General features: G+C 46.0%; 1 protein-coding gene across 2 annotated transcripts in view; it reads left to right on the forward strand.

The window, feature by feature from the left end:
* Positions 1-8,429, forward strand: part of ALKBH3 (alkB homolog 3, alpha-ketoglutarate dependent dioxygenase) — a 35,979-nt gene extending 27,550 nt beyond the window's left edge. For both annotated transcript variants that reach the window (XM_082660884.1, XM_082660885.1), the window contains 2 exons: positions 6,014-6,112; positions 6,870-8,429. In XM_082660884.1, the coding sequence (XP_082517010.1) occupies positions 6,014-6,112; positions 6,870-6,947 (177 nt within the window). In that variant the 3' untranslated portion in view covers positions 6,948-8,429. The remainder of the gene's footprint in view (positions 1-6,013; positions 6,113-6,869) is intronic.
* The last annotated feature ends 5,541 nt before the right edge of the window (positions 8,430-13,970 follow it).

The raw sequence follows: 13,970 nt of genomic DNA on the forward strand, positions 1-13,970 counted from the left end.
GGAGAGCCAAAGAAAGATCAGTAGAGTTGACTGTAAAAATTTTTGAGCTATTCTGTGTTAAATATCATAAATGCAGTTAAAACGCAAATAGCAAATGAGAAAAATATTTATAGAAAATATAACAAAGGGGAAAATATCTTACTGTACATGGTTACAGATCAATAAGAAAAACATTAACACCCCATAGAACGAGGGACAAAAGACACGAACAGAGTTTACAGTAGAAGCAATGCAAACAGCAAATAGCCATGTGAAAAAACGGTGGACTTGGTTAGTAATTAAAGAACTCTAGGTTTGAAGAATGAATTGCCATTTTTCCCTAATTTTTTTTGCCAGTTGATAATGTTCCAGTACCGGTGATGCGCTCAGAAGGCAGGTGCTGTCACATTTTCTTGCTGGAATTATAAATTGCCACAGCCTTCTTAAAGCAGTTTGATGTATAAATCAAAGTGCCTTCAAGTTCATACCCTTAGATCCAGTTATTCCACTTTAAAGAATATATCCTAGAAATATATTCAGAGATGTTTAGTCCAAGATCTACTTGCAGTAGGTTTTTCTTTCCTTTTTTTTTTTTTAGAGTGTTACCGGTATATTAAAATCTCTGTTTCCAACCATGTGTACCTAACTGCTATGTCCTTAGCACTAGCGTAGTGCCTAACATATGTAGGTGGTCAAAAAATAATTTGTGAGTTTAAAGGAGGAAGGATGTGTTCATACAAAGGAATATTTTACAGCCATATTTTTAAAATACAGTACATCTAAGATGTAGAAAATGCTCACAATACAATGTTAAAAATGAGTGCACGATTGTATGTGTAGAATATTCCCTGTGTATGTGTTGTATGAATTCTGGATGACGGGATTAAAGGTGATTTCTATATTTTCTTGGTGCTTTTCCTCAGTCATTCAGGACATATTTATTGATATGTGTGTTAGGCATTGAGTGTATTTCAAAAGGGAAAGACAGCATAGCCCTCCCCTCATGGAGTTTATTATCAGAGATCAAGAAGGCAGACATTGAACAGGTAATTACAAGTGTGTCAGTTACTCTAGTGAACTTATGTTACTTTTATAGTAGGAAAAAAAACTATGCCAATGATGATTTTCAAGCACTGATGTTTGTATTGGCTTGGTCAAAAGGTTCGTTTGTTTTTTTCCATAAGATGGCTCTAGTAGCGCTTAGTTGTCTTTAACTTCATTTGAAACAATTTTGTTAGATTGTATTGTGACAGCTGTCATGTCAGTGTGCATTAAAAAAAAATCAAAATTGGTGAATTTTTGTGTAGCCATTTTAATATTAATGATGGGGGAAAGCAACATTTTCAGCATATTATGCTTTATTATTTTAAGAAAGATAAAAACACAACTGAAACACAAAAAAATATTCATGCAGTGTATGGAGAAGGTGCTGTGACTGATCGAACGTGTCAAAAGTGGTTTTCGAAGTTTCATGCTGGAGATTTCTTGCTGGACGATGCTCCACAGTTGGGTAGACCAGTTGAAGTTAATAGCAATCAAATCGAGATGTTAATTGAGAACAATCAACATTATACCATGTGGGAGATAGCCGACATACTCAAAATATCCAAATCAAGCATTGAAAATCATTTGCACTAGCTTGGTTATGTTCATCGCTTCGATGTTTGGGTTCCACATAAGTTAAGCGAAAAAAACCCTGACCGTATTTCCGCGTGCAATTCTCTACTTAAAAATATGGAAATGTTCCATTTTTAAAATAAATTGTGATGGGCAGTGAAAAGTGGATACTGTACAATAATGTGGAACAGAAGAGATCGTGGGGCGAGCAAAATGAACCCCTGCCAACCACACCAAAGGCTGGTCCAAAGGTGATGTTGTGTATATGGTGGGATTGGAAGGGAGTCCTCTATTACGAGCTCCCCAGAAAACCAAGTGATTAATTCCAACAAATACTGCTCCCAGTTAGACCAACTGAAAGCAGCACTTGACGAAAAGTGTCCAGAATTAGTCAACAGAGAACGCATAATCTTCCATCAAGATAGTGCAAGACCACATGTTTCTTTGATGACCAGGCGAAAACTGTTACAGCTTGGCTAGGAAGTTCTGGTTCATCTGCTGTATTCACCAGGCATTGCACCTTCAGATTTCCATTTATTTCGGTCTTTACAAAATTCTCTTAATGGAAAAAATTTCAATTCCCTGGAAGACTGTAAAAGGCACCTGGAACAGTTCTTTGCCCAAAAAGATTAAAAGTTTTGGGAAGATGGAATTATGAAGTTGCCTGGAAAATGGCAGAAGGTAGTGGAACAAAAGGTTGAATACGTTGTTCAATAAAGTTCTTGGTGAAAATGAAAAGTGTCTTTTATTTTTACTTAAAAACCAAAGGAACTTTTTGGCCAACGCTATAATTTCTAAGACACCTTTTTTAGGACAAGAAAGGCGCAATTACATGAAAAATCTACATAGATCTCATACAGTGTGACGTTTCCTTTCCAGTGAAAAGAAAAATGTTTAGATTTCTTATCTGTTGGGTGGTTTGTAATGATATAACAATATACACCCAGGCTTTTTTTTTTCCCTAAATAGCATTTTAAAAAAAATTATTTATTTGGCTGTGCCGGGTCTTAGTTGTGGCACGCGGGATTTTTATTTGCGGCGTGTGGGCTCCTAGTTGCGGCATGTCGCATCTAGTTCCCTGACCAGGGATTGAACCCTAGCCCCTTGCATTGGGAGTGCGGAGTCTTAACCACTGGACCACCAGGGAAGTCCCTAAATAACATTTTTCTAAAAGAAACTGAATAGGCTGAGATCTTGGTGAAAGTTATGGAACTTTGGAAAACCCCAGTATTCACTGGAAATTATAATTAAGCATTCAGATGAATTGGCTCTGGTTGAGGAGGGAGTGAGAATGTTAACATTAATATAAAAAATTTTTTTTTTGCTTTTTCCATCTACTTGTGAGGTTTCAAGTGTGTGGAAAACCAAGAATATCAACAGCAAAACCCACCCTGTAGACTGACTTGTGACCCTAAAAGTTTCTTTTATCTGGGATCAGGAATGGAAAATTTTATCCTAAGCCATGGCTTTTTAATGGGTGTGTTTTGTTTTGTTTTGAAGAAAGACCTGAGTAAATCAAAAGGGTTACAGAGCAGTGTTTGGGTAACTTAACCATGCTTAATGGCCGTGAGTGCATTCCTCTAAACAGTCTGAACTGTGCTTCCACTGTCGCTTATCCATTTATCAACTGAGCCCTTATGCTGAGCCTCATGAGCTCCTCTGGCCTTTTACCTGCTTCCTCAGTGGAAAAAGTCTCTGTGTATCTTGGTTAAGTTAAAGCGTGGCTCTTTGGTCTGTTGCTGCTCTGGTCTCGGGAAGGAAGTATTCGTGAGCTCTGTGTTGCCTTGGTAGAATCCCCTGCCCTCCCTTCTGTCTCCTTCTGTGAATTGGGAATGTACTTCCTAAGCCAAGGGTGTTGGAAGGAACGAATAACAAGCAGCAAAGTAGTGACATCACCTCTCGCTGTAAGTGTGCTGGTATCACTGTCTCCTTCAGGGACTGATGAGAGTAGCCCCCTGCCAAGTGAAGGCTCATCCTCTTTTGCCCTTTGGTACAACTAATGGTTATACTGGATGTAATGTGTTTCAAACCAACCTGAGGCTTTCTCTCATTTGAAAACCTCAGATCTTAGGAATAGTGAGGGAAATGTGGCTCTGTTGACCATCACTTTCCGTCCATGCTGATGTTTCCCTCTTGCATTTGGAATTCTCTTTCACTTGCTGGGTCTACTCCTGCTTCATGTTTCCAGGTAGAGTTACAGTGCTCCCCTCTTCTCTTCCACTGGCCTTAGCGCTCCCTCCTCCCCAATAATGGTTTTTTTTTTTTTTTCATGTTTGGAAAACTGTAAGTAGTTCCATTCATTTGGAGCACAGCGTGCCCGTGAGAGAGATGTAGGAGCTGAAACTAAAGAGAAGGAGCATGCAAGTCATCAGGAGCCTTGGGTGCCAAGCTAATGGATTTGAACTTCATCCTGAAACCTTTGGGATGTCATTAAAGTATTTTAAGCAAGGGAGAGGAATTCTGAGATCAAATTTGCATTTTATTACAGTGGCTTTGGCAGAGCAACACTGGATGAGAAAATGCTGGCTCTTAACTTTTCTAACTTCTCCAAATTACTCCTTACACGTGCTCCCTGGTCTCACAGACCTGTGTACACAGGATGGGGCTTGGTTTCTTGGCCTCTGGGCTGTTGCATATACAATTCCTTCTTCCTAGAACATGCTTTTCCTCCGTAGTGTATTTTTTTTCTTTTTTTAAATTGAAGTGTAGTTGAGGTACAGTGTTATCCCAATAATGTTTTAATGTTCTAAGAGATCTTCATCTCAGGATTCTCTTCCTGTTGTGTTAAGTGTCTTTCCTGTCCACTGCACTCTCCTGTCTTAGTGTCTGTGCTTGGTTTATAGAATAAGGCCCTGTTGTACTTCTGGAGTATATAGAGGGCAGCAACAGTTCTGTTTCTAGCTGTGTTGAACCTTGATCTGGTAACTGACTTTACAGCCTAAATCAAGGAGCCTTGAACCCTCTGATTTCATGAACGATGCACTCCCTTCTGATATCTTTTCTTCAGTAGAACATACATCTCCTCTGTCTGGAATACTTTTTTCAGAGAGCAACCTTTTGCTTTTCTGAGATGGAGCTGGGCTACCTGAGGACAGGGTCACCTTCCCACTGGTTGGCTGAGGGGTCAGAGGTAAATGTTTTGGTGCTTACTTATTACTGGAAGGCAAAAGGTGGCAGACACAAAATCAGTCACTGAGACCAAAAGTTATTTCAAACATTGTGTATATCTTCTGCTTATAAAGTTATGACAGTGCTTGACAAAGTCACTGCCAAGGGCTGGGGGCGGGAACCTAGACTGTTTATGGAAGTTCATTTTGTTTTGATTTTGATTTTCCTGGGAGAAATCATTGTAAACAGTCACATTCTCAGAAGCACCCCTACGATAATAAACATAAACACAGCATTGCAGTGAAATTAATCCTGTAGTAACCCAAATGTAATCTCATGCGTTGGAAGTGAAGCAGATGAATGGACGAATCTGCCCGGAATGGAGGTGAAGAAGTCAGGAAACTTGGGTCTGTCCCTGTCTCAGTTCTTGACGTGCTCTTTGTTGCTCTGAGCAAGGAAGTTGTTTAATGTGCCCCTGTGACAGCGGTGGAGGAGGAGTGACACCACCTGTTGGCCATATTGCAGCCCACCCTGGGAGGCTTCATTATGGTGTTGGACGTGAATTGACTTTGAGCTCTGGAAGAAAGGGGCAATGTAAATACAGGCATTTGTATCCTAGGTGCTCCGGAGTTGCAATCCATTCTCAAAGGCTTACACAGCCAGTCTCAGTTTAGCAACACTGTTCTGGTCACAGCAGAGCTCCCTTCTTTGAGAAAATCTTGTTGTTGACTGTTCTGGAAAGAAACAAGAATATATCTCCAAAATACCAAAATAGCTATCGGAAGAGTTGTGACTAGTTTTAACATAGGTACCAATTAGTGAATTAGCATAAATTATGAGAAGGGGGTCAAAACTCATCACACCATGTCTTGTTTGAAAGCCTATTCTCCTAACACTATGTCAAAACACAGGGCACAGAATAAGGCAGATGTAAAGAATTATTGTATACATGACTTTGAATTCCTTCATAGGCCAGAATGTGCTTTTCTGCATTTTGAATGCTGATAATACTAATACTAATAGCTGTTATGCTGTACCTAATACGTACCAGTCTGCAAGTAATTCTCACATATGTAAGTTGAGGCTCACAGCAGCCCTGTGTGGCAGGTACTCTCGTCATCCTCATTTTACAAGTGAGTAAATTCAGGAACAGAGAGGTGAAGTAACCTGCCTAAGGCCAGTCAGCACCAAGTGACAGAGCCAGTCTGGCCGAGTGGAGGCTGGCATCTCTTCGACCAGTGTCATGTTCTGTTGCAGCATCTTGATCACACAAGCAAAAACAATCAGTGCAATGAATGCTGTTTTCTAGGAAGAGAATGGGGACTACACATATGTGGACAGAGTGAAGTTACCCTTGGCTCACGGAACCTTGTTACTCATGGAAGGAGCCACCCAAGCAGACTGGCAGGTGAGAACATGCAAGTAACGTGGATTTGCTGTCATGTAGAGGCTGTTTCCTGACCGGCTTGCGGTTATTAATTTCTGTATTAGACTTGGTGAAAAGCAAGTGGCTTTTATAATGAGCAAGAGGCAATAAACTGACATCATTTCCAAGGGGTTTTGATTGTACTGACAGTCAAAATGGCCCTCTACAGCAGCGGTGTCCACTAGAAATCCCTGTGAGGATGGAAATACTCTGTATCTGTGTAGCCCAGTGTGGTAGCCACTATACACATGACTGTTGATCTCTTGAGATATGGCTAGTGTGCTGAAGAACTGAATTTTTAATTAATTTAGAGCTTCAGGCAGCCAGTGGCTAGCATATGGGGCTGCACAGCTCCATAGCTTAGGCCAGGCCATTTTTCAGGTGTGCAAATTAAGAACACTTAGCATGAGAGGGGAATCTCATGCCTGTCTGTGATCTCAGCTATTTATGTGTTTTCTTTTGAGCTTTGGAAAAATGGCAGGAGGCTGAGAGGAAGAGCAACACTTAGAAAAAATGAAACTGTCTCCCTGTGAGGGTGCTGACATATCACAGTGAGGGTGGTGGTGGAGATTTGTTTCAGAGAAGGAGACCTTTCTCCACAAGACTTAAAAGAGCTATTGCTGCTTATTGACGGGAGATAAAATTGAAACATGTCTATGTCCTCATAAATAAGTTTTAAATTGCTTTGGAATAAAAGTGTAAGTGTGTGTATGTCAGAGTTATTCATATTTCCATTTAGCATCGAGTGCCCAAGGAGTACCATTCTAGAGAACCAAGAATAAACTTGACCTTTCGGACAGTTTATCCTGACCCTTGAGGGGCGCACTGGTGATGTGAGGTCTTGGAGAGGGAAGCTGTGCTGAGACTGAGCAAACCTTCCACCATGAAGAAACTTCCGGAGACTGGTCCAGCTGCTCTCATGGTGTGGCTGTTTGGAAGATGTGGATGGGATTTGCTTCCCAGCTTGGAGTCCTATTAAACGACAGCCTACAGTTCATGTTTGTAATATGTTTACTGTGGGAACAGTAATCCCTAATCATGTTTTGAAATCACATATTTTCTTTAGGCAAGTTAAAAACTGCTGTGGCTGTGTTCACAGATGATTTTGTCCATAAGCAGTTATTTTTCTGCCCTCTCCCGCTTCATTTGAAGAAATATGAATGTACTTTGCCTCCGGGGTAAATCCACACATGTTTGTTCCTTGTGCCTTCAGCAAAGTGGAGATACAAACATGAGTCAGTGACTCTGGAGCCTTGCGTAGGCAGACAGCTGCTAAAACCCAAACAGAGCTTTGTTGAAGTCTGCCTTGACTCCTGAACATCTTGGCTTGTGTGCTATTGTAATGCAAAGCTGCATATTCTGGGAGCACTTTATTTAACTGAGTCTCCTTGCCTGTCCATCTTCCCAGGATATGCTCAGACAGGTTACAGGCCTCTGAATAAAGAGCAGAGGTGGTATTCTGCAGTGCATCTCCAAGTAGCCACCTGGACTACTTGAAATACAAGAGAGAACTGTCCCCTCAGAGGGAGGAAGAATTGAGTGATGTCATGAGACATTTCGGCTGAAGAGCAGCAAATGCCCTGCTAGTGGCAGCTGTTCTACATAGATTATTTCCCCCTGGAGAATGACTTGAGTCATTTAAACCCTAGCCAGATAGGAGCGGGAGCAGTCCTACAGGGAACAGACTCAGTTACCTAAGAGTCCTGTTCACTTTAGGTTTCAGTAGCCCTATGACTAAGGCTTTCTTCTGACTCAGTGTTTTCTTCTACACATGTTCCCGAGATGAAAGCCTTAGTCTCTGATGTCACCAGGGTTCCCAAAGCAGACAGAGCGACTGCCCCTTGTTGCATCATAAAAGCACGTGTCTTCCTGACCCCTTGACTTAGGAGCCGCATGCCAATTCCAAACCAAGGCAGGGAAAACTGGAGAGAAAGAGAACGGATTTAAATGGATGAAAGTAGGGCGAGAGAGTTGGAGTTTCCCTTAGCTCCCTGTGGGGAAAATTTACCGAGCCTTCTTGCTTTTGATCTTGTTTCCATTCTGTGCTGTAAGATTGATGATCTCTATGATCACAATAAAATGCCAAAGGCTGGGCAGGCTCTTCCCCAGAAGGCAGATGAATGCCATGCCTGGCCAGGCGCTGTTCTCTGACAAGCTCTGTAGCTTCTTGAACCAGAGTCTCTTAAATGTTGTTGCCTGTGTGTTGTTCCTTTCTCTAAGAAATGCTAAATGCTTTATGAAATCTGAACATCGTACTGACTGAGTCTTCCTGTGAGGGAGGTACAAATCACCATAACTATAAAATGAAACCTACTCAATCCCTAGCTTTCCTCCAATTCAAACAAACACAACCTGGCCAGGGTGGTGCAGCCAGCTTTGGCTATGAGCTGGCTGCATGACCTGGGGAAATTCCTCTTCTGTTCCCACAAGTGACAGGGCTGGCAGATGACTCCAGGTCTTAACCACATCCCTCCTGACCCGGGGTCATGCTCTCCCCTCGCATCAGCTCCGATTTCACCTCTTCCCTCATCACTGCCATGTCTGTCAGGGAAACTAACTCCTACTCTTCAGCAGACAGCCTGGACCACCACCTGGGTTTCTTCACCTGAGAGCAGCAGTCTTAGGTTTTGTTTCTTGCTGTCAAATGCCGGAACTGCCATTCTTTCTACCACTAAGATAATGTCCCTTCTGAAATGTCAAGTAGGTACTTGCCATAGAATAAAAGTACAGGGTTAGGACCGGACAGGAATTCCAGACCCCAGCAAAGGAGGCCCATGCTCAGTGACTGCACCAACCTGTTGCTGTGTTTTACTGGTGGTAGATCTTAACTAGGAGTTAAGGGCGAAGCTATTTTTGCCAACATTACTTGTAAAGCAGCGGGAGCAAATATAACGGCTGTCGCATGAAGAAAAACAGGTCTAGCTTTTTAGTTGCCCGTTTTTTGAGCTTTAATAACCTGCCAGAACAATTTAAGAACCGTCCTAGGAGCTTTTCATACATAATTCCTAATCCTCCCGGAAGCCCTGCCAAAACAAGATGCTGTTCCCACTGTAGGGACGAGGCAGCTGAGCCTCCAGGAGGCGAAGTCATTTCCTAGGACCTATGAACGGCAGAACCAGCACATACAGCACCGGCTAATGCCTAGACTGTGCTTTTCCCTCTGCCATGCGGGATTTAGGCAGAATAGTGGGCACCCCCAGGCCCATGAGCCTCAGGGCTTGCTCATGCAGAGCGGGCAACCCAAGCTCACCCTAGTGCCCTGCTGGCCAGGCTGACTGCCAGGCCACTCTGTTTGTCCCCTGGCTTTCCTGTGAACCAGTGCAGGTATCTGCACCTCATCTCTCCTTAATCAACATGAGCATCTCCTAGTCAGAAACTCTGCTGCCAACTGGACTAGAACTGTCCAGTTTACTGGGTGGGGGAAGCTCATTTTGGGGGGACACAGTCCAATTTATGACAAATTAGACAAATTCTCATCTAACCTTCCTGGCAAGTGACTGAGACCATGTTTCCTGACCATATCCAAGCCAACTTTCAGAGGTAGACAGGTGGTCCCTTCCTCCCCTCACTCTTACCTGTGAGTACATTTGGGGACCCTGATGCCCAGACTCAGCGTCAGGCTTGCTCACGATGCTTACCAACACCACGACTCCGACCAGCAGACAGCCCGAGAAGCAGGGTAAGCTCTGCACACTAACAACATGTTGACAATAGGCACCTTGCCTCAAAGCATGGGTCGGAGCAGTCTGACACAACATCAGCTTGTATCCTCAGTCTACAGCTAACCACTAACTCACATGGCATCGATGATTCCTAATAAGTTTGGGTCACAGCCCATAAACCTGCCGTTTTCCTGTGACACTCCCTCCCTGCTGCCTCCATGGCTGGTATGACCTGCCCTCGCGAGTGGCAGGTCTGTCGGGACCTGGTCAGTAAGTGGCACTGCCTCCTGAATTGTGTCATGGCAACCCCAGAAGAGTTCAGTGGGCACTGCAGTGAGCAGAGCGCTCCAGCTGGGCGGCTTCAGAGGAAGCCCTGACACGTGGGTCCCTGCCCTGCTGGGAATAGTTCTTCCTTGAGTTCTGGCAGCTTTCACTTGGCTGCAGAATATCTAAGACCCACTTTGCCTTTTCTGGTCATAAACACTTGTAGTCTTGAATCTGAAGTCTCGATTGCTTTATGTTCTTAACCATGCCTTTGAAAAAGCTGAATGTTTCCATAGTGATGCATTCTGTTTGTTTAAATCTTTACATATATGTGGTTCCACCCACGCTCTCCTCAGAGGGATTTAGTTCACAACTGTCTCCTTACCCCCTCCCAGCTTCCCTTTGCAAGGAACCCCAGTATGAGACCCCTGTCAGTTTTGTGCTGCTGGAATCCATTCTTAGATATGATGACTCCTGTGTCTCGGGGTCAGCAGGGAAATTATTTTGATGTTTACTAATGAGGGTGGAACACAGGCTAATGGTGCCTTTTCCAGCTGGCTTAGTACTGCTGTGATAAATCAGAAAAGCCTTCCCCAGCCTGTGACCAGAGCCCCATGCTGGGCTGGGCTTTCAGCTGGGCGCGTAGGAAAACAGGATAAATTAGGTAGTATTTTTGTAGCTAATGTTACCCAAAAGATCGTTTTCTCAGATGAGCCAACTTGGAGATGACCAAGGCATGTGTGACACTGTTATCATTACAGTTATTTGAATGCTATCACTTCCCCTCCATGTAATGGTGATGTCACACTCCCTGGACACCAGGGACAGTCCCTATTCTCATGTGGCCTCCACGAGTGTGGACGTGCTCAGGCAGGATCCTGGCCTCTGACCCTACTAGCTTTTAACTCTGGACACAAAGTCTAGGTTTCTAAAAGGGAAGGAAAGGTGAAAGCCAGGAGGAAGTGTAGAGTATTTACTGGACCTGTTACGTACATAATCTGACTTATTCTTAAAAGCAAACCTATGAGGCGGTTGGTTGGTTTTTTAAACAGCTGAGGAAACTGAGGTACCTAGAGGATAGATTAGATCCTGAAACTGGGTGTCCCTGGTGGGCAGGCTGCTGCGTGGTTACTTGTCTGCAGGCATTTAGTGCGATCTCTGGGCCTCCCCCGGCCCTGGCGTAGGGGGGATGGGGGAAGCGGCAGCCTGAGTCTCCTGGGGCTGGAGGGACTGTGCTTTTCTCATCCCCTTTAGCAGCCGGCAAAACCTCGGGTCCTTGCCTGGGAGCCTGGAAGCTTCTCCCCGGGGGGCGGGAAGCAGGAGGAAGTGGTGGGCCAGGCGTGGGGCTCTCGAGGGCTGCGTGATCAGGTTGCAGTTAGCCGCCCACTGCAGGAAGGGTGTGGGCGAGCGCTGTGGCCAGCGCCTGCCGCACAGCGCCTGTGATGCTCCAGACGCCCCCGAGAAGGCGAGCGAGAGCCTGCAGGGCAGCATTAGCCGCGGAGACAGGACGGCAGCCTCGCCTTCCCAGGAGGCTGCAGCGGGGAGGCCCTCCCCCGGGCCGCTCTGTCGCTCTGAGGACCGAGTCGGAGCCTCTGCCACCAGGTCCCTCCCTGCCCCCACCCTTGTCTGCATGAGGATGGGACCATCTAGGAAGGGAATCCACACCCTCCAAAAAGCGATTCTGGGTTGCGGGCTGTGTCCTCCCTGCCTAAAGAAAGTTTGTGGGATGGGTGGACGAAGGATGCCGTGAGGGCCTCCCAGACTTGGGCCTGGGGTATTCAGGCTGCTGCCCACCCGGTCGGGACTCAGGAGAGTCCAGGAGAGGAGGAGGGCCCCGCAGAAGTGTCTCCCCCATGCCCCTGTTGGTTAGAGAAAACTTTTCTGTAATGTTTTCTCTGAAAAATATATCAAGGGATTAGCCACTAATTTCTTCCCTGAACCCTGTCTCTGATGTTAGCTGTGAGCCTCTATTCACCCCGTGTGAAGGGGAAAGGAGGACAGTTAGCCTAGAGGCAAAAATCTGGGGAGGACGTCTGAGTGTGTGGCTTCCCGCTCGCCCCCCAGTCGGCCCCCTGGAGGGCCTCCCGCCCTGGGCTCGGAGAGGAGAGCCAGAGAGGAGAGCTGGCGGACTCTCCCCCTGCCTTGCTCTTTGTCTCCACAAGTCCCGTGAGGGTGTAGGCTAGGAGCTGCTCTCCCCGTTGGACAGATGCTCTTCTGAGGGCCACCCAGGGCCATGCCGGCAGAAGCAGCGTGAAGAGCCACAGCAAGTGCCTAGGCCAGTGTTCTTTCCACCGCTCTGAGGTTCCGTGACCTCTTCTGAGATCCCCAGCTGAAGGCAGACCCTGGTGACAAGAGGGAACATGGGCACAGACAGCCCCAGAAGGTCGCTGTGCCTGTTGGGGCAGCCGTCCAGGGACTGGTGTTGGCGATCTCCATGCCGTCCTGGCCGGGTGGCTCGGCACGTGGCCAGGATCCCTGGCGCAGCTCGAGGGAGCGTCTTCCTGCCGAACATAGAGCAGGCCAAGCTCTGCACCAGCTGCTTGGGGGACTTAGCTGGACAACTTCAGGCAAGACTGGTCAGGCCCCCTTTACTGTCACAGTGCTGCCTGCAAGGGTGGAATTAGGAAAGAGCTTTGACACACCCCCTCTGTCCCAGGCTCCACATCTGGCAGACTTACTGCAGAGCCCCCGTGGGTCTAGCCTCAACCTGAGCCAGGCTGACCTGGCCTTGAGTCCCACTCTGTCCTTCCTAGCTGAGTCACCTTGGACCCGTCTGTCAGCCCCCAAACCTCAGTCTCCTCAGCTGTGAAGTGGACACAGAGGCAGCCACCTCTCTGAGGTCTTGTGAGGGTCGAGCTCATGAATGTGACATGCCTGATGCTAATGTGCCTAGCAATGTAATCGTTTTAAGTAGAACATTCCACATGCCCTGCTAGCCCCAACCCTAACCCCTCTGCTGGGTGGGCAGTGCCGCTGTGACTGACAGATGGCCCTGTGACCCTACCCTTCCCCTTGCCCGGCTCCCTGGGTGCCTGCACCTCTGTTGTGGGCAGCGAGGGGAGGCCCAGTGGCTGTGGGAGGAAGAGCAATATGGAAATTGTGCACAAGGAGGCTGATCGTATTAAGATCCAGCTGCACTTAAGCGTCTCCTGGGAAGCTCTTTACAGCGCACTGAAGAGAGCTCCCAGATGTCAAAGCGGCCTTGCTTCGAGGCCCGGTAGCTCTTAGCGGCCTCGACACATGCTCCCCAGGTAATTGGTCTCCTAATGCACCAGCCCTGGCCGGGTTCCACCGCCTCTTCCCCCTCGGGTCAGTTCATGATGTTCCCCAGCCTGGCAAGCGGGTCACAGACCTGTGTGACACACCCCCGCCATTGTTTTCTTGTCCTTGCAGGCCACTTCTAGATTCTGTACAGGATGCCTTGGCCTGGAAGAGTAAACAGGATTGCCAGGCAGTGTTGAATCCGGAATTCTGTTCAAGACCAGGGCTTTTATGTCCACAGTTGTGTGTTAGATGCAGTGGGGAACATATAAAAGGGAGACACGATCCCTCCTATTACAGATAGAAGTAAACCAGCATGGTTTTCATTTTCTTCTTCAACATTAGTTTTTATTCCTAACTACAAAAGGGATACGTGTTCTTGGTAAGAAATTTAAAAGAAAGATAAAAGGAAAATCATTCATAGCTTCACACCGGAGGTGACAGCTCTTCACAGTTTGCAGTGGATTTCTTCTCTACACGTTTGTATACTTCAACAACAACAAAAAAAGCAAGCAACTTCATACTGAACTCATCAGCTTGTAGCCTTTTGCTACTTATTTTTTAAATTGACGCATGACATTAATTGTTGTTCCTTAAGAAGTGGCTGCATAGAATGGTATATAGTTGTATCGTTATGTACCCAGTCCATTGTG

The sequence above is a fragment of the Grampus griseus genome (genome assembly GCF_964374135.1).
Source record: "Grampus griseus genome assembly, chromosome: 8".
Taxonomy (NCBI): domain Eukaryota; kingdom Metazoa; phylum Chordata; class Mammalia; order Artiodactyla; family Delphinidae; genus Grampus; species Grampus griseus.